The 22,751-nt window shown below is 40.8% G+C and overlaps 1 protein-coding gene across 2 annotated transcripts in view; it reads left to right on the plus strand.

Annotated features, from left to right (window-relative positions):
* CEP112 (centrosomal protein 112kDa) overlaps nt 1-22,538 on the plus strand; it is a 269,639-nt gene extending 247,101 nt beyond the window's left edge. Inside the window, exons 8-10 of one of the 2 annotated variants that reach the window (XM_012662386.1) lie at nt 18,520-18,621; nt 21,515-21,579; nt 22,384-22,538. In XM_012662386.1, coding sequence (XP_012517840.1) covers nt 18,520-18,621; nt 21,515-21,579; nt 22,384-22,387 — 171 coding nt within the window. In that variant the 3' untranslated portion in view covers nt 22,388-22,538. Of the gene's footprint in view, nt 1-18,519; nt 18,622-21,514; nt 21,627-22,383 lie in introns of those variants that run through there. The other variant, XM_012662387.1, reaches the window with a different exon arrangement.
* Nucleotides 22,539-22,751: the final 213 nt, after the last annotated feature.

Raw genomic sequence — 22,751 nt, forward strand, 5'->3', positions numbered from 1 at the left:
CATTGCCCCAAAGTTGTGATTACTCTCTGTAATTCATTGGGCTTCTACATTTGGCTCCCTGGACATTTTCCCAAGCTTGTTCAACCATTAGCCTTCTGGACTTCTGGGTTTAAGTACTGTCAGATCAGATTTAAATCATGTGTTAAGGCTTGGTGGGTCCATCATTGTCCTCAATTTAAGAAGCATTATAGAGGTCACGACATTGCTACAAAGAAGGTGGCACTAATCCCTCACTTTATAAAAGGGAATGCTGTGGTGTGCATTACACCGAAGGAACCAGCCCCACCAGCACCGGAGCCCAGAGAGCCAGCAATGTGCTCATTTCCTCCACCCTCACTGTGTACTTCCAGGGATGGGTAGTACAAAACCAGATGTAAACTATTTTTCAAATGCTCCTCTGACTTAGCATTAAATTTCCCCTGGACCAGATGCCAGTGTTTAAATAATATCCTGAAGGATCCAAAGAGAAGGAATTACTCATCGTGTTTCATTCATATAAAATCTGAAATAAAGGGGAGAAAAGTACAAAGAAACTAAAGTACCTTGAATGTGCCTTGCCAGAGTATAATAATTTGAAAAGAATATTGCCTCACTTATGAAAGAAAGCTCAAAAGTGAAATCTTCTTCTTCTTTAATTATCAGTTGAACTTTCCATTATTGTTATTAGTGCTTTTTAGGAAAAACAAAAGCAAACCATTATAATTTCTTTTGCAAAGGGGTTTAGTTATATTTTCAGGAGATTGGGCAACACTCGCTTTAAAGTGGCTCTGTCTTTTAATCACTTCCATTTACTTATTTTATTGATTTATACCTTATTCTCTGCAATTATTACTTTGATGGCTTGCATCAGTTAAGACACAGCAAATAACTAAACCCTGTCTTTGTGTAGTTATTTTCTGTAGTGCTCCCTGGGTATTACCAAAAGCTTTACCAAGCACAGGGGGCTGTTGGGCCCTAGATTAAATCAGGGTTGGTCATTAGCAGGTCATCAGCAAGGTTGGCTGCTAAGTAGGTAGGTGTCCTGTAAAATAGACATTATATGAAAAAGGACCCCACACAATGTAAAACAGAGGCCAGTAAAAGGTTTACCAGCAGTGGAGAAGGTCCGCTGAGGTTAAATAGCATGAATTTGTGGTTGATCCTATTGAAGTAGTGTTTGTGTGTTTTGTTATTGTTGCTTACTTTCTGCAGCAGCAAAAGATGGCCTAGAGATGAAGCAAGCAGGTGGCAGGGAGTATCTAGAGTCAGGATTTGGCTCAGAAGACCCAGCAATATAAGATTTTGTGTATAAATTTGAGATTAAGTCAGCAAGACACTATACAAGGAATCTAACTTATTAGTTCAGAAAGTGGGGAGGGAGACTCTGAGTGCCCAGAGTTGTAATGCAGATGAACAATGAGGTAGGCACGGTATTTGGAGACGTGGAAGTTGGTTGGGGGTTGCAGGAGGTGTCAGTACCCAGTAGAGTGTGGCAGGGTTTAAGCCTAGTGGCCCTCATTACCTCACTGGGTGATTGGCTGGCTGGTTCATAGAGCGCACAGTCTAGGCCCTTGGCAGAGAATTTCGGCCCCAGTGAAACAATCTATTAGAAATAACTGGTTGAAAATCGAACTAGTTTAAATAATGAGAATTTTTTGATTCATTAACTGAGAAGTAGTACTGGCTTCCAAGGAGGCTTAATCCAATAGCTCAGATTGTGTGACCAAAAGACAGTTTTTCTCTATTTCTTAGTTCTGTTTTCTTATTGTTGACTCCATGCTCTTCAAGTTGTCCCCTTCATGGCTGCAAGATGACTGCTGTCAGTTCCTAGGCCCATGTCTCCAGATTCATATCAGCAGAAAAGAGAAAGTTCCTTCCACAACAGCTCCTGCAGAAGTCCTAGGCTCATATTTCACTGGCCCTGAGCTCCAATTCTAGCAGGGACTGGGAGCACTAGGCAGGGGGAAAAGGCAAAAGTCCATTCATATGAACTGGGTTAGTGAAGCAAGCCCTCAAGTGGGTCCTGAGGCCACTAGATACTGGGTCTGCAACAGTAAGAAGAATCAGTTGTCTCCAGCTGATGGACTAAAGCTATGAATGTACCTCTTGTCCTTCCCTGCATTGTCCCAGTGGCTTGGTAGGGCTGGCCTTGCCCTTGGAAGGGAGGCCAGTGACACAAGCAGAGTGGAATTGAAAAAAATCTACAGTGTGGAAATGGAAGTCATTAAAATTGAGATGGTGTTATGGGGTGAATGTCTCTCCCATACCCCAAAATCCATATTTTGAAGCCCTAACCCCCAGTGTGATGGTATTTGGAGATGGGGCATTTGGGAGGTAATTAGGTCATGAGGATGGAGCCTTCATGATGAGATTAGTGCCCTTAAAAGAAGAGACATAAGAAAAATCTTGCTCTCTCTCTGCCATGTGAGGATACAATAAGAAGACAGCCATCTGTAAGCCAGGAGGAGAGCCCTCACCCAAACCTGACCAAGATGGCACTCTGATCTTGGACTTCCCAGCCCCTAAAACTGTGAGAAAAAAAATGTTTGTTACTTAAGCCACCAGTGTATAGTATTTTGTTATAGCATCCTGAGCTTACTGAAACAGGTGTAACTAAGATGCCAAAGGTATCAAGATAGTTCAGTGGGGATATTGAGTACTTGACAGTGTTAGGATTGAGAGGAAGACTCTGCTGGAAATTCTCTTAGACTCTGCCTGCTATATCAGTCGTACTTTATAGCCATTTCATTGCCAAATTCTGTTATTTCTACCTCCAAAATGTGACTTTAGTTCTATTCATCTTCTCCATTCTACCTACTGCCATCTTTGTTTCACTCCTGTTCACCTCAGGTTTGGATGAAATGGTCCCTTTCTGGATGCCCCTCATATCTGAGTAATCTTCCTAAAATGCTATTGTTATTTCATGCTATCATGTTATTTCCCTGTTCAAAAAAAAAAAACAACTGTCTCCCACTCACTTATCGAACTTCTCTGACAGACTTTTAAGGTTCTCTGCAGTCTGGATTAATTGACTATCCAATGTTATTTCTAAGCATTGGCCAAAATCTCCTGTTAGGCCCTCAGCTAAGTGGCCACTCACCTCCCATACCAGCCACACTTCTTTTTGCCTTGGCTCATGCTTTTTCCTTTTCCTGGTCCTTTCACCAGACTTCTGCTCGTCCAACTGCTACTCACCTTTGGGAGCACAGCTCAAGACTCACCTCGTCCCACAGACCTTCCCAAGAAATTCCATGGCCAAAGATGTTTTTCTTTGCCAAAATTTCTAATATTCTTACACTCAGTTTCCCATAGCTGGATGTATAATGTTTGTGGGTTTATTTTGTTTCCAACAAAGTTGTGAATTCCTTGAAGACAGTGTTTAATTCTTCCTTTGTGTTCTTCACAGAGCATAGGCTTGTTCTGGCAAACTTTTGGGCATTCCAGCATTGATCAGGAGAGGCAAAGAGGGAAACTGACATAAAATTCAGGTGTCCAGTTCTGTGCCTGCTCTGGGCTCGGCTTCCTCGAGGCAGCTTCACCATCCCAGCACTTTCTTACCTAATCACCCACCAGTCTCTACCATCCCATTGGCTCAGAATAGTTTAAATTAAGAAGTATAGGGTGCTCCCAAAATTCTGAGATGACAGTTTAAAGGCCCCTATGCCTAAGACTAACCACCCTGCCATACCTTGCACCTAATCCTTATATAGCCACACTAGCCACCCCCCTTTCTCTCTCATTCTTCTTATGGTTACCATATGTGATCCAGAAACTGAGTTGAGCTATACCAAGTGTAGACTAAATAAAAAATCTCAGACAAGTCTTATGAAAGTTCTCCTTCCATCACACATCAACTTTGCCTTAAGGGACATTTAAAGTATATATTAACCAAAGTTCACAATACAACAACCCTTGTATTTCCAAGCTCACTGGACTTGACAAAGATCACATAAGCCCATTTTTAGTTCAGGGATTTGGGCTTACCTTTCTTAGTATTTAAAATCTTCCTAAGACAAGAAGGAAGCCAGATTAATTTAGCTCATCAAAATGAAGGATAAAAAAGAAAGATTTTTCTCAAAGCTAGGAAAAAAAGTTAGCATAATGCAAGATAAAATAGTATCCTTATCCTCCAAATCTCAGCCTTTCTGCTGCCAACGTCAGTTTTAAATACATGTGCAAGATAAAGAGAGGGAATGAAATTGCTATGGAGTCCTAAGTTACCAAGAGGCACTCAAGCTACACAGAAAGATCCTCTGATAGCAGCCTCTCATGGTTGGAAATAAAGCAAAAATAAACCCTCTAGAATTCTATCTGAATAAGGAAAGACATCCTTTCTGTTTGTTTTCACTTATAAATGAGATGGTTGGAATTTTCACCATAATATGTTTTACCTCGTGAACCAATAAACATGAAGAATGACATTCATCATAATATCCACACACAATGTTTAGGATATTTTTTTTCTAATTTTAAATAGTGAATTTTTTTTCTGCCACTGAAATAAGGGAAAAAAGCTGTCCCCGTGAGGATCCCACAGCCCTCAGCCACTAGTGATTGTTGAGAGCTTTTTCCTTTGTCTTTTTACTCTGTACCATGAATTCTTTTCAGACATCATCAGAATATGTTTCCAGATTTCAGTACATTTTTAATATTAAAGAAATGCCTTCAACGGAAAGAACAAATCTTCCTGCTCTTTATTTGACCTTTGTTGGTTTGATGTGTTTTAAAAAAAAGATTTGGGCAGCAGTTTTATAAGGAATGCACCGAGACATTCTTGAAAGAGCACACTGGTGAAAATAATAATGAAAAAAAGATTAGAAGATGAAGCCTCTTGCTCAATCTAACATAGCTACTGCTCTCCCCGTACAGTTTCTTAAGGTTGCATTGGTTTTGTCTAAATCAGGAATAACATATACTTACCTTTTTAATACATACTCTCAACTGTGTCTAACAGAAAGCATACTTTCATGTATGTTTAAGTGGATCAAGCCAAATTAATATTCATTACCACTTTATCTGATTTGTAAAAATATAGACCCCAATCTCTCTTAAAAAACAAAAAGGGAACCACTAACTGGCTGCTATGTCTCCATCCTGCCTAGAGCAGGTATAACACTGGTTACGTGAACCCAGATCTGTTTGGTTGGGTATGTTCTGCTTCATGTAAACTCCACCCTGCATAAAAGATTGGCAAAAATGCCTTTATGCTGGCAAAAACAGTCCATATAATGTTTTCAAACTTCAAAGAAATAATTATTTAATCTTATTTACTTTTTAAATAGCATTGATCTCCTGTTAAACACAGAACTTACCCTCAAGGAACCCACAGTCTAATAGGAGAAAGCAGTATGTAAATCAGTAATTATATTATTATGTGATAATGAAGTAAAAGCAGAGGCTTTGGGGTAAGGAAGACCTAGATATGGGTCCTAACTCAGGTACTAATTAGCTGTGTGACTATGGATAAGATAGTATTAATAACTTCTCTAAGCCTATTTCTTCTTATGTAAATAGCCATAAAAGCACCATATAGGATTCATGTGAAGATTAAATGAAATATTATATATGCAAAAGGGTGCAAGATGGTGCCAGGTACACAGAAAACACTCAATAAATGTCAGTTATCACATCGTAACAATAATCACTATTAAGTGCATAAAATACCAAGGCATCTTAGCAGAGAGGATGGCTACCTTGACTCGGAAGCGGGTAGGTGTCCTGGAGAAGCTACTGTGTGAGAACAGAGAGTAGTTCTCTAGCTAGTTAGGAGGAAGGAAGGGCAGAGAAGGGGAACAGAATAGAATTGCATATGCGTGGGTCACAGAATAGTGTGGGACTTTTGGGGGAAATGCCCAGTCATCACTGGAGCACAAGGTCCTGGAAAGTTAGGCTAAGATCCTGTGAGAAGGTTCTTAGACGATCTGTGCAAAGGAGATTGTCTTTAATCCATAGGTAAAAGAAATCACTGAAGTGTTTTTATATGGGGGAGGGGGAGGTCATCAGATCTGCATTTCAGAGAAATAGGCAACAGTGTGGAGAATCAGTTGAAGAGGAAAAACTAGAAGCAGGATGACTACATTAGGTTTCTCTTCCTGTAACAGAAATCAGGATATTTTAGTCTCCAGTCAGAGAGTGTAAATTTTTCCACTGTCTCCAGAATAAAATCCAGACACCGTGGCATGACCTTCAAAGCCCAACCACCTCATCTCCACCTGTCACGCTCGCCCCTCCCCACCCCACGACCCCCTCCACACCCGACCATTTGACAGCCCCTGAGCATGCCCCATACTATCACCTCCACACATCCTGCTCTTCCCTCAGCCAGCAGTTCTTCTCATCCATCTAGAAAGTTCCTGCCATTCTTCAGCATCCAAATCAAATCTCATCATCTCCCACTTAGAAGTTACTGATCTCTCCTTGGATTATTACATTATGTATTCGTGTAGCTCCTTTTCACATCTCATATAAAAAGTATAAGCTTTTTTCTTTCAGAAAGCCTAAATGGAGTCTTTTGATAACATCACACTCCCTAAGTTTTAATTGAATGGAAATTCCTCTTCTCTCTGCTGTGTAAAGGTGAACAACTCACAAATTTAGTCAGTGACTGTTTACAATGGTGTTTTGAAACGTTCTGCTGTGGGCTTGTGGGGTCTCTGTTCCCATTAGTTGGGAGGTAAGGGGACTCGAGCACAAAATCCTCATTAGTGTTAATTGGAGCTGCCTAAGTAAATCCTGGGTGCACCGGTGGGACAATGACCGCCTTTGTCTTCCTATTTTGTGTTTTGTATAGAATACCGTATCTGGCAAGACCTGCCTTCTCAAACATAAGGAGATAATTGGTACTTTGAGGGAGAGGTTTAACTTATTTATAATCGTCAAGAGTTTAAATATGCAGAAAAGAAAGAGCAGTCATAGCTTGCCTCTTTTGAAAAATGCCCTCAAACCAGGTCAAAACTCTCTTGACTAAATCAGATATTTTGAACGATATTTAACGGAAGGACCTTTTATTTTAAATTTTGTCTTAAAATAGGAAACTATATGTTTGTCAACACACTAAATCCATCTTAAACTCCCTTTATTCGTAGCGTTGCTGCTCACCAAAATCTCTATGACTAATCTGCTGTCTAGATGACTCTGTTTCCTACAGAAATGTCTGGTTTTCTTGCTCGTTCTCCTCAGCCTCTCTGTGGCACCTGACACCAGCCCTCCCCGCTCCTCTGTGAAGCCCAAGGCCATGCTCCCCGCCCTCCTGACTTTCATCTCCCCTCGGCCATTTCTGATCTTTCCCTGCCTCCACTTCCTTCTCCTCCTGGGAAATTCCTCCTTCCCCACTCAGGGAGCGCTTCCATTCCCAAGGCTCAGCTTCCTCTTCTGGCCCGTGATTCTTGGGTCTCCAGTCCCAAGTTTCCTCACACGTGTCTCCCCGGCACCTCACACTAAGCAATGCAAACCCCAAACGTGTCTTCCCTCCCACCCACACCCAGACGGGCTCCCTCTACCCAGTGCCCTGTCTCTGCAGTAACATCACCCTTCTGCCAGGCACGTGGCCGAAGGCACATAGTCTCATTTACCTCATCTCTCCCTTCTATTCTACAAGCCAGCTTCTCCTGTTTGACCTTCCCATAGCTGTCACCTGAGACCAGGCTGTCTCCTGTCCTGAGATTTCACTGCAGTATTTCCAGGTCGATCCTCTTCCCTCCTCCACCTCCCAGGAATAAATGGCCACAATGGGGTGAGATGTCAGGTTTCAAACCTGGTTCTAGCAGTTACTCACTGTGAACCTGTTTCCTCCTCTCTAAAATGGGTATGATAACATCTGTCTGCCAAATTTTATGTCAGGATTAAACAGAATTTTCATAATATGTGAAATGTTGTATATCAATTGCTTAATACGGTCTCTGGCATATATCAGGTATTCATAAATGTGGATTTTTCTTTGCTCTCCCTGTTTTGCTACTATATTAAATTTCTACATTAAGTCTAAACTTGTTGGCATGACTCATACTGCCCTCCATAATTACAAGGTCCCACTTACCAGTTCAAGCACAACTTTATTCAGTCATTTACTCATTAAAACAATATTTAGTGAGCATTTACTATGTGCCAAGTGCTCCAACCTCACTTCTGTGTACAAAGAATAAGTATCGGAGAGACTTCAAAGCCCCCATCAGCCTTACTGAATATCAACCTCTGTAAGTCTTCTTTGGCCTTTTATTAACAAAGTCAGGTAAAAGTCTCAGGAGTCTTCCTCTGCCCACCCCTTGGTTGGGGTTTTGGTCCTCTATTGATGGAAACCACCTTTACAGGAAGTCTAGCCTCAATCAAAAGGGCTGTCACTGTCTTTCTGAGAGGGACGTCAGGCACCCTAAACAGAAGTGGAAATCACCCTGTCTTCCCCCCAGGTTTTTCCCAAAGCCTTTCAGAGATGCACCTTGCAAAACAGAGAAGGTGCTTTCTCATATCTCATGTCAGCTCGGCCCTGTAGGTGTCCATGTCCTTCCACATGTCCCTTCCCAGACTTCCCACAGTCAGCCTTTGTCACCCCATGCCTGTGGAATTGCCGTCCTGGTCAAAACCCTTCAAGAGGGCCGGGCGCGGTGGCTCACGCCTGTAATCCTAGCTCTCTGGGAGGCCGAGGCGGGCGATTGTTTGAGCTCAGGAGTTCGAAACCAGCCTGAGCAAGAGCGAGACCCCGTCTCTACTAAAAACAGAAAGAAATTAATTGGACAACTAAAAATATACAAAGAAATTAGCCAGGCATGGTGGCGCATGCCTGTAGTCCCAGCTACTTGGGAGGCTGAGGCAGGAGGATCGCTTGAGCCCAGGAGTTTGAGGTTGCTGTGAGCTAGGCTGACACCACGGCACTCACTCTAGCCCAGGCAAAAGAGTGAGACTCTGTCTCAAAAAAAAAAAAAAAACTCTTCAAGACCCGTATCAGCCCTTCTTTGAAAGAGGGGAATGTTCATAGTATATAGCAACCTAAGCAAGGAAAAAATATGAGGAATGATATTATTAAGAAGAAAAATATTAGAAATGAGACCAAAAAGTATAGCAAAAATCCTAGCAAGAAAGGAGCTGGCATCTAATTTCAGAAGAAAGAGAGGCATGAGTCATTTACTATCACAGCCCTATAAAAAGTCTGATAGTGAGTAAAGGAGAAGAAGCTCAGAGGAGGGAACAGAGCGTGGATGAAACCAACTCCCCTCCTTTGGGGTGAGTCTCTAAGATCCCCTTTGATCTCAGCAGCCCTGTAGGCCCTGGTGTTTGCCTCCGACTTTCTCAGCTTTGAAGCCAGCCTACTTATTAATAGCCACTGTGCTGATTAAGAACTGCAATACTGAGATGACAGAATCTGCCTTTGTATTTAGGGAAAGCGTTTGTGATTGGTTTACTCTAGACATTCTGAAGATCTTGTCATTTTAAGTCAAAGACTGACTGAACACCAACAATTGTGTGCCCCGGGTTTTGATTCATTCATTCATCAGCGAGTATTGTTGTACCGAGCTGCTACCATGTGCCAGGCACCCTGCTAAATGCTGGAGCTTCCGCAGCCAGCAAAACTGACACAGTCCCTACCTTGTGGAGCTCAGTCTAGTGTAGGGGTCAGCCAACTTTTTGCAAAGTTCCAACTAACAAATGTTTTAGGGCTTGCGAGCCATAAGGTCTCTGTCACGACTACTCAATTCTGCCATCGTCATGAGAAAGCAGTCATAGCCAGTAAGTAAACAAACGAGCATGGCGATGTTCCAGTAAAACTATATTTACAAAAACAGGGAGTGGGGCGGATTTGGTCGGCAGGCTGAAGTTTGTTGACCCCTAACATGCAACACACATGAATGCACGCTAATATTTTGCATATTCTATATTGTTGTTCAGTTCAGACTGTTTTGGTTGCAAGTGCCAGAAAATCCAACCCAAACTGAAAAATCTAAGGACAGGGCTAACTCTGGGCACACCTTGATAAAGCGCCCAGTTTCTTTTTCTTCAATTCTCAAAACTTTTTCCTCTGGATTGGCTCCACCCTCCGTCCAGTTCTCATTCCATGGTAGCAAGATAACGTTCTCCACAGAGAAGTCCAGTGGATGAGAGAGAGTCTGTGTCCTGTGTCTCTTGTTACCAGACCTGGAACATGCACCCAGGCCCTAAATGATCATAGCTCTGGGGAACGTGATGTGATGATTGCCTTAGGCTCCTGTTATGTAACCCACCCCGACCCTTGGGTAGGACAGAGAATGGGTGAGGGGTTGATCCCAGTTACCAGAAGACTGGTGAATGAATGCGGGAGTGAATGCTGAGGAGTGCTAAATGAGTGCCGATGGATGGCATACCCACTCCATATGTCTTGTGAAATCCTAAATGAGGCCTTAGTACCTCCTAAGGCCACTTTTATATATAGGAGCTCTATAATGTGGTTTCAGCCTTTCCGTCTCTATCAGGAAGTAAAGTGTACAGCTTATATGCAAAATATTGTCCAAGGTTTTAATGTTCACATGTATTTATTTCACATCACAACCTCATTCTTTTTTTTTTTTTTTTTTTTTGAGACAGAGTCTCACTCTTTTGCCTGGGCTAGAGTGAGTGCCATGGCGTCAGCCTAGCTCACAGCAACCTCAAACTCCTGGGCTCAGGCGATCCTCCTACCTCAGCCTCCCGAGTAGCTGGGACTACAGGCATGCGCCACCATGCCCAGCTAATTTTTTGTATATATTTTTAGTTGTCTGATTAATTTCTTTCTATTTTTATAGAGATGGGGTCTCGCTCTTGCTCAGGCTGGTCTTGAACTCCTGAGCTCAAACAATCCGCCCGTCTCAGCCTCCCAGAGTGCTAGGATTACAGGCGTGAGCCACTGCACCCGGCCCACAATCTCATTCTTATTAGGTATTTAAGTCTTTGATTCATGAATAGATTTGGGCAGTTTATTGGTAATTTTTTGATCTTTGATTATCTTGCCCATTTCTCCCACCTTTTTGATGTGTATTAACCCTTAAAAGTAGACTTACCAGACCTTTGTTTTCTTTTTGGTATGGAATTTTTGAACCACTCGAAGCTGGTTTTAGAGCCTCTAAACCTAATTAAAGTGCTAGGTTTGAATCATTCTCTCATTCTGAAGCCACATTTTCCTCTACAGGACCAGAAAACTGTTCCTTTTTCCTGAAAATATAACCCTTTCCAGAAACTAGTTCAGGCTACCCTTCAAACAATAGAGGTCAGCAGCTGCTTCATTAATCAGCCGCCCCCTTTCCTTGGAGTCACAGGCCCATCAAGTGGCAGGCTTCCCTCTGTAGGGGTGGAAGCCGGTCCCTATGAACCGGGAGCAGAGGGCTCCTGCCCAGCTGCACACTTCGTTTGAGAGGACGCCAGTTGGAATGAAGAACCATGAGATGGAACCATGTTGAAGAAAGAAAGGGAAATGAATATTTTAAGGTTGTTGAGAAAATTATGGTTACTTTTACATTTTTACTTTATATTTTAGAATCAAAGTACACAAGCTATGCTGCAGAACACCTTTCTTAAAATGGATCTTTCTTGGCAGTTGCTGTGGCAACACATAATACCTTAACCCCAATAAAAAATGGAATTTCTTAGACGGTAGCACATTTTTTTCTCAGCTACACTACAGCGTTTTTTGGAGGCATCATCTTTCACTACTGTTTCTTTCATTTTTATTCTTCAAACCAAAAAATCAACCATGAGTTCTATATACTCATTTCCCTAAAAAGCCTGTGCAAAAATGTTTTGCTACACAAAGGCCCATCCCTCAGAAATATCTTCCACGTTCCTGTTTATGTTGCATCTGACCCCTCCCAGCAAACCTCCTTCCTGTGCCCTGCTCCTGTCCACCTGTGACCTGTCCTTCACTGCCCTTCCAAGCCCAATGTCTTTCTCACGTACTCTTCTTACTCCGGACCTCCCACTGGACCTCTGGTCCAGCCTTGTCCACCCTCCCTCAGAGTACGTACCATGCCCAAGTCACCTCTTCTTCTTCCCCCCTCCCCGTACCCCTACAATATACCCACCAGTCACTCAGTTTGCTTTACGGCATTCAGCTAAGGCACGTATTAGAAGAACGGGTTCCAAATAAACTAATCCACAATGAGTAGAACTATGTGTCAATTTCCCTTCCCCTTCCCCTATATTTCTAATTGGTATAAATCCAGGCTAGGTGGAGAGACAGTTTTGAGCTGAGATCCTTTGCTTAAATTATTAATAAGTCATTTACATTGGAGCAATGGTTCCTCATCTGTGGGCCAGAGTTATTGGCAAGAATCTGAGAAAATCCACATGCACACTATTATAAACTGAATATTTTTGCCCCACCCCCAATTTGTATGTTGAAGCCCTCATCCCCAATATGACGGTATTTGGAGGGTGGGGCCTTGGGGAGGTGACTAGGTCTAGATGAGGTCATGAGGGTAGAGCCCCCATAGTGGGATTAGTGCCCTTAGAAAAAAGGGAAGAGGCCAGAGCTCTCTCTCTGCTCGCATATGCCAAGGAAAGGCCATGTGAGGATACAACCAGGAAGAGAGGCCTTGTCAAGAACCTGACCATGCTGGCACCCTGACCTTGGACATCTAGCCTCTAGAACTGTGAGAAAAAAATGTTTGTTGTGTAAGCCACTCAGTCTATGGTATTTGTTACAGCAGCCCGAACGAACTAAGACACTCACCAACCACTGTTGGTAGCCTGGATAAACGGGAACTACTGCTTTTCTAATGTATATAGATTGTTTTTAATGATAAAATACAAATTCATTCAAAACTGATTCTGAATTCACAGAAGCTTTCTGTCATGTACTTACTCAATCATAGATACTAAAAAGTACAAAAAGAGGTTTCAGTGGAGTCTTCAAATTAATCATGAATATATGCAAATAATTTGCTATAAGGATTTATAATGTTGCAAGTAATTAGAAATAGCAAAAAAGTCTAATGATAGAGGATTGGCTAAATGAAATATATATAACTCATAATACATATATATAATGCAATGAAATATATATTGAAAATCTCCATTAAGTGATGTAATGATAAGTAACAATTATTGAACACTTATTATGTACAACTCTTATAAAAAAGTTTTACATGTATTAAATCATCTAATTTTCACAATGGCCTTGAAAAGTTATTTTGCTGATAAGGAAACTGAGGCATGGAGAAGTGAACCTTCCCAGGGCACACAGATCAGGGCACAACCAGATGCAGCTGCAGACATCCCAGCTCCAGCGTCTGGGCTCCAAACCCTACAGTCTACTGTATTCAATTAAAAGGTTACAAAACAGTCTGTCCTTTTGTATAAGATGGCTCTATTTAGGTCCTATTATGAGACACTCCCGCTGCTCCAAACACCAGTAATGATTAAAAGAGAAAATTAAAAGGATGTATTTGGTGTCAGAAGCAAGATGAACATCTCTAAGGCCTAGAAACAGAGCAGAACCCCCGAGTAGTGAGTGAAGCTGGAGCCAGGCAGCAGCAGGCAGAGGCAGCTCGGAGGAAAACTCATTAAGAATGACAGGGACTAAAAATGCCAGCAAAGTGACAGGAGCCAGCTCAAAAACAAGGGCCGGTGTTCCCCTCCCACCCCATTCTTACTGATGAAAGCTGTTGCCTGCTACCACTGGGGGCAGTGGCTTGCGTGGAGCTGGGGGGCAGTTGCCCCAGACACAGCCTCATCAGGAGGGCCTGGCCAAGCTCCCTCCTGCTGGGTGCCTGGATCTGCAGCCTCCCTGACATCACCACCGAGCAGGAGCCTCTGATATCCAGAGGTCCAGATGGACAGAGTGGCCAAACCCCACAGGACAAGAAAGAAGAATCAGAGAAAGGTGCTGCTGTGAGAAAAAGCACAGATAATTTGGTGAATGAATTGAAAGAAAGCAGATGTGTCTGGTGATCCAGATGCAAGGAGACTCTGTGGGGTGACAAGAGGGTGAGACGTGGATAAGGACCAGACAGTGCAGGGCCTTATTGGCCACGTACAGGATTTTAATTCTGATTTTAAATGTTAAGCAAATTCTATTTGAAAAACAAAACCAATACACCAATGTTGCAGTCGTCCATGTGCAGAATGAAGGCATTCTGGCCTGGGATGTTACCAAAGTAGAGAGAGATTTAGGAGAGATCAATAGAATTCTTACTTAGTTCCCTTTCTCCTCTCTTGGACTGACCCAAAAATGCCTATTAGGCTTTGTAAAGTAATATCAGGCAAGCTTATTTTCCTGAACTGCTTCACCCATACCTCAAAATATGATCATTTCAAACTCCTGGGCTCAGGTGATCCTCCCACCTCAGGCTCCTGAGTAGCTGGGACTACTCAGGCGCACCCACCATGCTTGGCTAATTTTGGGTTTGTTTTTTTTTGTAGAAACAAGATCTCACTAAGTTGCCTAGGCTGGTCTCAAACTCCTGGCCTCAAGCAGTCCTCCTGCCTCAGCCTCCCAAAGGACTAGGATTATAGGCATGAGCCACTGCACCCGGCCCAGAATACATTTGTGTTTAGTAGACATCACTTACTGGCATAATATGACATTTGTGCTAATGAAATTTAACATTCAAATCTAATAATAAAATAGATTTATGTGTAAAAATTTTGATCTCCCTTAATCAGAGGAATTGTATGTCCATCAGAGTGTTTGCTTAGCTCAATTCAACCCCTCTTGCTTCTTGGTTTGTTGTAAGGCCAGACTGTTTTGCAGTCAGCACCAGGGGTATGTGCGGGAAGGCAGGAAGAAAAAGGGAGACTGGCATACTTAGCAGTTCGTAGCTCAAGATCAGTCTGTAGGTAAATGTTATCACCCCCTCATTGTTTCCCTCAAACACATCCTGGGTCAGAGGTGAGGGCAGAAAAATAGCAGCAGGAGTCAAGAATGATAGTAGGAAGGTAAACTTTTCATCCCTTCCCTTTTAAACTTTGCCATGAGACAAATTTAGATGTATCCTTCACTCATTGATCTTTAAAATGTGTGTGTATTTGGGGAATTTGTGGAACTTTTATTTGAGGTCAATATGTGCATTGCATTTGTATAGATTGTCTTAAATTAGTCTATAAATCTTCAGTAAGTTAAAATTTTAAACCAATGGGAAAGTATGGGGAGTGCTCTGGAACCACTTGTTGTCATTGTTATTATTGTTGTCACTTAAAAAAAGATCGATGACTAGATGGATGTTTGGAAGGATAGTATTTGCACATCCCACCTGCTGTTGTGCCGGGCAGAGCACTAGTGTGAGGTGGACAAGACTGCTGTAACCAGCTGTGTCTGTGACAGGCTCTTCCTTTTTGGGGTAGAAGAAACATTTCAGCATTTGGAAGGATTGAGAAACTGTAGAACAAAGTGGATAATAATACGTGCTTGAGAATCACACTACCTGAGTTCAAATCATGTTTTACCTCTCTCTGCTTACTTCTTTGGGTCATGAGGATTAAATCTATATAAAACACTTACAATCCTATCTGGCACATAGAAAGTAATAAATGTTTGCTAGTAGAAACTTTATTAACCTCATAAATAGAATAAAAACAGATTGATTAAAGTTTCTCATGATTTTAGTAAAATAGCCAGATTCTGCTTGATATAATGATTTTCAAATTTAGAATTTGGATTTAAGGATTCAGGGTAGTAACATTTTCCTGATTCTCACTTATAGGTGAGGTAATTTCAGATTTTCTAGGGGTTCATTTTAAGTTCACTCAAATTCACTGAAATCATAAAAACAAAGAATAAAGGAGTAGACAGGAAGTAGAAATGCATGGATCTTCAATGAAAGTTGGAAAATTTACTGAATTTAAAAAGTGATGGAAGGAATAGTGATAATCAAAGAGCAGCCTTGGTCACACACGATTTCCAACTTGCTATGGCCTAGCTTCCTGGTAGAGGGAGACCATCAGATTGGAAGAATGCAAGGGGACAAGAGAGTTAAGAGAAACCAAAAGGCTTAAGTACTTGGCCATGACCTTCAAAGTACTTGAAAACTGAGGGAGATAGGCCCCCAGAGCAACTGAAGTCATAGATTTGGTCAAAGGGTATTGAAGACAACAAAACCAAATCATAGTTGTGACCTGACCCCAGCTTACCCTACCTCAACACTCAGCAAATAGTAGGTTCCATTCAAAAATGAGGTGTATTTCTTTTAAGAAAAAGGAACTAGCATACAATCTTTGCTAGATTAAAAGAAAGAGAGAGAAAGGATGTAAGCAAAAAGCAAATAAAGAACATATATCAAATGGAAAATTATCCAAGAAAAGAAGATAGGTTCAGACAAATTACAGTTCTTTTTTTTTTTTTTTTTTTGAGACAGAGTCTCACTCTGTTGCCCAGACTAGAGTGCCGTGGTGTCAGCCTAGCTCACAGCAACCTCAAACTCCTGGGCTCAAGCAATCCTTCTGTCTCAGCCCCCGAGTAACTGGGACTACAGGCATGCGCCACCATGCCCGGCTAATTTTTTCTGTATATTTTTAGTTGTCCAATTAATTTCTTTCTATTTTTAGTAGAGACAGGGGTCTCGCTCTTGCTCAGGCTGGTCTCAAACTCCTGAGCTCAAACAATCCGCCCGCCTTGGCCTCCCAGAGTGCTAGGATTACAGGCGTGAGCCACCATGCCCGGCCCAAATTACAGTTCTTTATAAGAGTTCTTCAATGTCAAAGCATTTACAAAATGCATTGATATATATATAGATAGATAGATAGATAGATATAGATATATAGATAGATAGATCTTTCTATCTATATATAAAGATATATATCTCTCTCTCTCAAGGAAAATGGTGAGGGGAGATAGAAAAAAAGAAAAAAACAGATGTGTTTAAAGATGATGTAAGTCAATAGAGATGAGAAGTGATCTCTTAGAGCTTAGGAAAAATGGTAGACAAAAATCAAAAGATTATAGAAATTAAAACCATATTAGGAAAATAAAAATGAAAAAATTATAACTGAAAACATTCAAGGAAATATGGTAATCAGGCTAGAGGAAATCATACAAAATGAAATGGAAATATAAAATAGATATAAAATGATGAGAAAATAAAAGCAATAATAGAGAAAATTATAAGTATGGAAGATTGTCAGAGTCGAGTCAACACATGCAAAATCTGTGTTCTTGAAGAAGAGAACAAATAGAAAAACATATATGTAAAAAATGATAGAATACAAATAATTCTTCTAACAATGGAAATTTTGGTTTAAGTAATGGAATCTAAACATAGAAAGGGCACACACAATGTTTCAGGAAAATTGATACAGAATAATTAATACCAAATCATTTCCCAGTGAAGTTACTGAATCAAGGAAAAATAAAATCATACAGACATCCAAGCAGAAAAAGAAAGTTATCTTCAACATGGAAAAACATCCGCTTCGCTTGAGACTCCACCATAGCAATATGTAATGTCAGAAAACATTGGAGAAATTTCTCCAAAGTTCTGAGAGAAAGAAAGTGGGATTGAAGCATTTTTATACCCAGTCAAGGTATCTTTCAAATATATAGGCAGTGGGCAGGCATTCTAAAGAGATAAGGATGCAAAAAATAGAGCATGCATGAATCCTTTTTAAAAGAGTAGGAGCTCAAAATGCAGAGCCGGAGTTGAGTGGGGGAAAAAACTGGTCAAACAGTTAATATATAACCTATGAACCCTCAATAAATGTTGCCCTTAAGGTCTGGTTTATAAAGCACATCTTTTGCTTTGTGTTTTCTTTTCATTTGAGTCAACTAATAAATGTAACTATTGGAAATAAGTGCAAGAAGAGAAGGTGAGAAAAATCAATAGATATGAGAACAATATATATGTATCTACACATACATTCATATCATACCCATCCACATCTTCATCCTGCTCAGGCATATTCCTCCAAAAGCTTTTCTTCTACCCTCTTGCCCATTTCTTTGGCTTTTAGAGAGATGAATGGGATGAGGATGAGCCCCCAACCTTTCCTTTACCAGCCCAGTGAGCATCAGCTAGTTGAACACAGGCCCGATAGTATTCAGGAGACAGAAGGAAACCTAAAAGCAGGGAAACTTCCTATGCCAAGGGCACTCTACTTGTCTATCTGTGTTGAGGAGGCTTAGAGACACAGCTGCTCCTTCATTCATGTCTTCATAATCATATGAATCACATGTAGCACTCCAGGTATGTGCCAGTTTGGAGGAGTGTTTCAATCAAAAACATACTATGAGTTGTCCTCAGATCACAGCTTTGTATGGTCGAAGTCTACATCCCCATCAAGGAGAGGCTGCAGGGCTAGGAAACCTCATGAGTGGAGAGGAAAGAACAAGTATTGTATTTAACAGGTGCTGAAAATTGTGTTAACAAGGATTTTAAAGAAATAAAGTGCTGTTACAGGGACTGTCTCTCAGAATCACAAGGTCAGGCTGGGTAGCTTTTTCTGTTTTTAACTCTTTCCTCTTATTGCATCTTTATTGTCTGGTTTCTGACCACATGTAACATACTTATCTTTGGATGAATAGATATTATCCTGGGATTTTTTTAAATTCAAAACAATCACTTCTGTGGTAAAAAAAAAAAAAAGATAACTATAATTTTTTTTCCATTTTAGATAACTTACATAAGACAAGAATATGAAACAAAATTCAAAGGGTTGATGCCAGCATCTCTAAGACAAGAACTTGAAGACACAATTTCCTCCTTAAAATCCCAGGTAATTACTACAATCAAGGCATCTTCCAAGGATTTGGGTGATGTGCGTATCCTGAAAATAAACGTTTTGCAAATAAATTTGATTCTGAATTGATTCCAGAAATCAATGTGATAGCATAACCTTACTACCCAAGATGAATTGTTTTTGTTTTTGTTTTGTTTTAAATTTTGTTTCTTACTAGTTTAAGAACTCATTGTCTCAGTAAGATTATCTTAAAAGCACTCTTGAAATTGAAAAGTTCAGTTGATAACTTTTATTCATTTTAGCCTCACTCTTTTATTCTTGGTACTAGGTCCAAAATGCCATCACTTAGCACATTGCTGATTCCTCACTGTGTTAACGTGCAGAGAAATGGAAAGCACAGTTCCCATAAAAGCATTTTTATCCCATAAAAGCATTTTTATTCTGGTGTATTGTATATGGTCGTTAGAGATAACAAGATGTATTTTAAGTTCAAGGCAACATAATGACAAGGTATGCAAACAATTAGGTTAAATATTTCTTGCCAAAATGTGTGGTCCTTGAAATAGTTCATAAAATATAATGTGAGAGATTAAAATTGATTTAAATTTAGGTATTTATTTAAAACCTCCAATGTAAATTTTCTCTGTATACTTCTGTATTGTTTGAATGTTTTATATATCATTAGTCTAATGAATTTTTTTAACTCTGACATGAGAAAGGGTTCAAATATTGCTATTTCCAATACATTTTGAAATTTAAGACATACCTTTTTCTGAAAAAGTTCCATGAGAGAAAGGATCTCTTTACTCTGTGCCAAGTACTGTGCCTGGCACGTAGTAGATGCTAAATAAATTTATTTATGAATAAAATAAATGATATAGTTTGATTATATCCACATTACCCATTTATAATGTGTAAGATGAAATGTGGAACAAATTTTAGCTTTTCCTTTTATATTGCCCTCTTACTTGAAAATGAAATGTTCATTATACCAATCCTTAGGCTACTATTTGCTATTGCTTCTGTAGGCTAATAAGTTTGCTATGCTGGTTCCTGCATATAAAAATAAGTACCGGAAGAGAATGTTAACAGAAAGTTTGGGCTAGAGAATTCTCTGAATTTAAGGTCATCTTTATTTACATGAAAGCTCGACTCCAGGTGTGGTTTACCCATTAAGTTTGTAGGAGAGCTTCCACAGTGTCAGCTATGTAGGACCTGACACCTTCAGAGGAGTTTTTTTAGAGGGAGGAAAAAAGAGAAATCTGATACCCACCTGCAGGGCTTCTGTTATCATTCATATCATTTCACTGTAATAAAAGCCACTTTATCCTCCTCAAACTGGATGCTGACCCAGAAAGAGAGTGCTGCCAGCTGCGATAGGGCCTCAGAATTGGCAGCTGCGTGGAGGAGTCATAGGCCATACAGTGAGCAAATTTAGTTTAAAAGCACAGGTGCCCATGTTTTTTGAAAATTGTTGGAATTCCAATTGCAAATCACGGTGCGGGGAGGGAAGTTGAATCAATGTAATCCTTGCATCTGTCAAAATTATCAATTGTTCCATGGGTCACTTGAGCACTTGGATAAAGTTAAGACCAGGGTGATATAGAAAGAAGCAAAACTGAGGGGACCACTTTGATATGCACCCATTTACAACGACTGTGCTTTCCTCTTCTTTTAAGCATATTTTCTATTCTGCTAGCTGTACTATCTTGCATAACTATGTTTCAGAATCAGCCGTTGCCATGGTTTCAGTTCAGACCAAAGAGGCAAGAGTAAACAATTCTGAAACGATCAAATACCACTGACTTCTGATTACATTAAGCCATAGTATAAGTTATCCCCAAACCATTTTTATTTGCTTTTGAAGTCATGCTTGATATAGGTATCTTTAATAGTATAGAAACTTATACTTCAAAATAATCAAATGTGTTGTAAAGGTCTGATTTAAGAGAACATATTAAACAACCCAATTTCCTCCAGCCCCCCAAGAGTGAGGGTCTGGGGGTAGTACCTTCTATGAGCTCTGCGCTAGGCCGTTTCTTTTAGTTGTTTCACATCGTCCTCATCACTTTGGGCAGTAGCTGTCATTAACCCCATTTCACAGATAAGGCATCAAGAGCTTAAGTAACTTTCTTAGAGCTACAGATGCCAAGCTAGGAATTCAACCCAAGTTGGTCTAACTCCAGACAAAGGTCAGGCTCTCTCTACTGCAAAATACTGTCTCTTCAACCTCAGGGAATCCCCGGGATGGATTGAGGTTTCCACAAAGCAGTAATTTTCTTTTCACTCACTCATTCATTCATTAAACAGTGAGTGAATACCAGCTTCATGCCTAGCCCTGTGAAAGAAACTGGGGGTGGAGAGAGAAAAAAGTCATCCCTGCCCCAGAAGAGCTCTCAGGTTTCCGGGAGAGATATGAAAACATGTAACTACACGGCAGAGTGAGAAGTGCCAGTAATAGAGACCAAGAACGCAGACGGGGGGACTTTGCCTGGGGTGAGGGGCAGTTGGGGAGGAGACAAGAGGGGACATTTGAACCAAAGAGTGGGGAGGTGAATAGGAGATAGCTAGCCAAGCATTCCGAAGAGGGAAAATGGCCCGTGCCAAAGGGCAACAGCATGTGAAAGACGTGGTGTAAAAGGTGGCGATGGCAGGAAGGGCATGAGGACAGATGAAGCCACAAAGACAGGATGGGGCCAGAGCAAAACGGCTTCTGAAATGGGGAATTTGAACATTGTTCTGTAGTCTCTGATGGATTTTCAGTAAGGATCGGATGTGACCAAATGTAAAAACACACCACTGACATTCAACAAATCCTGAATTTTGGCTAGAAAATTGTCTGAATTTAAATAAAATCTTACCATACTTTTTGCACAATATTGACATTTAAGCCACCTTCACCTCTTCTCACACAAGGTGTCTTGTCCAGGTTAACTTTCTGCAAAAGAGAGCATCCATCCTGCAAGAAGAACTGACTACGTACCAAAGCAGAAGGTATGGCTGAGTGAGCAGAGCGCCTCCTGATTAATTTGTGTTGTCTGTGCCTATGAGTCTTCTGCTTTGACATTTAAGTCTTTATTAAAATGCTTAGACATAGTATCAGTTTTGAAGAAAGGACTTGTTTTTAGTAAATAGCCTGTCTTTGAGAAGTCACCCACCCGTTTTAATCACGGTGCTTGGTCAGTACTGTCAGAGCAAGGTGAGAGAATCTGCAGGGACGTGGCAAGTCCAGGCCTCACCTGCGTGGTCACTGTGAGACATTGCCTTGAAGCCGAGTTGCAGGGTGGAGGAGACACTATCATGCTTTAAGATAGTGAGATGGTGCAATTCTTGCTATGATAGCTCACATCTTCAAAGTCCTTATCCCCTGGGGGTTTGGTGCTGTTCCCCAGACCAGAATAGATCAGCAGCTCAGTGGTGTCACATTTGAGTGCCCCCCATGTGCATGTCTTAGGGATGCACAGACCTTTTCAGTCAAGGTTCTCAGGGACGTCACTGACATAGATTGCGTTTACCTGCTCTAATTCCAGCAAACACCCTTCCTGTCAGTGCGGTGAAAGACGGAACGACTTATTTGGCATTGAATTCAAAGGAAAGAGCTTGTGAATAATTCCCTTTTAAAAGATTCTGTTTGCTTGATGTTGGTAAGATTTAATCCCTTAAAGGCATAAATGATGACATTTTGATATCAAATATCCTTTTAACCCCTATCCAGCTTCTCCAGAATTGCAACCTGTTTTATAATTGACAGATCTGTTAAACCTAGAGGAAGTCATAACTGGGGTTTTTGGTTTTCAGGTAACTTCATGAGAGGATGCATTGGATGCTGTTGTCCAGGCTGCACTGTGGATTTCTTCCAGCAGGTTTGAAGATTTGAATATTGTGAACTGTGAGATCAGTGGCATTTTTTAATACTTAAATGTAATTAAGATCATAAAAACTTGCATCATTCACACACTAGTGGGGTGGTTTTATTTGTGTCTGCCTAAGTTATTTTTTTAACATTCCTTTATTTCTGATTTCCTTATTTGTGTGCATTTGAGTATGTGCTGAGAATTGCTTATATTGGGAAAAGAAACGATTCCTTATGGTATGCCTTGTTGATGCTTTTGCGTATCATTTTGCCAGTTGCATAGGATCAAGATCACGTTTGTAGTATCATACCA

Source organism: Propithecus coquereli, unplaced genomic scaffold (genome assembly GCF_000956105.1).
Source record: "Propithecus coquereli isolate 6110/MARCELLA unplaced genomic scaffold, Pcoq_1.0 Scaffold76, whole genome shotgun sequence".
Classification (NCBI taxonomy): domain Eukaryota; kingdom Metazoa; phylum Chordata; class Mammalia; order Primates; family Indriidae; genus Propithecus; species Propithecus coquereli.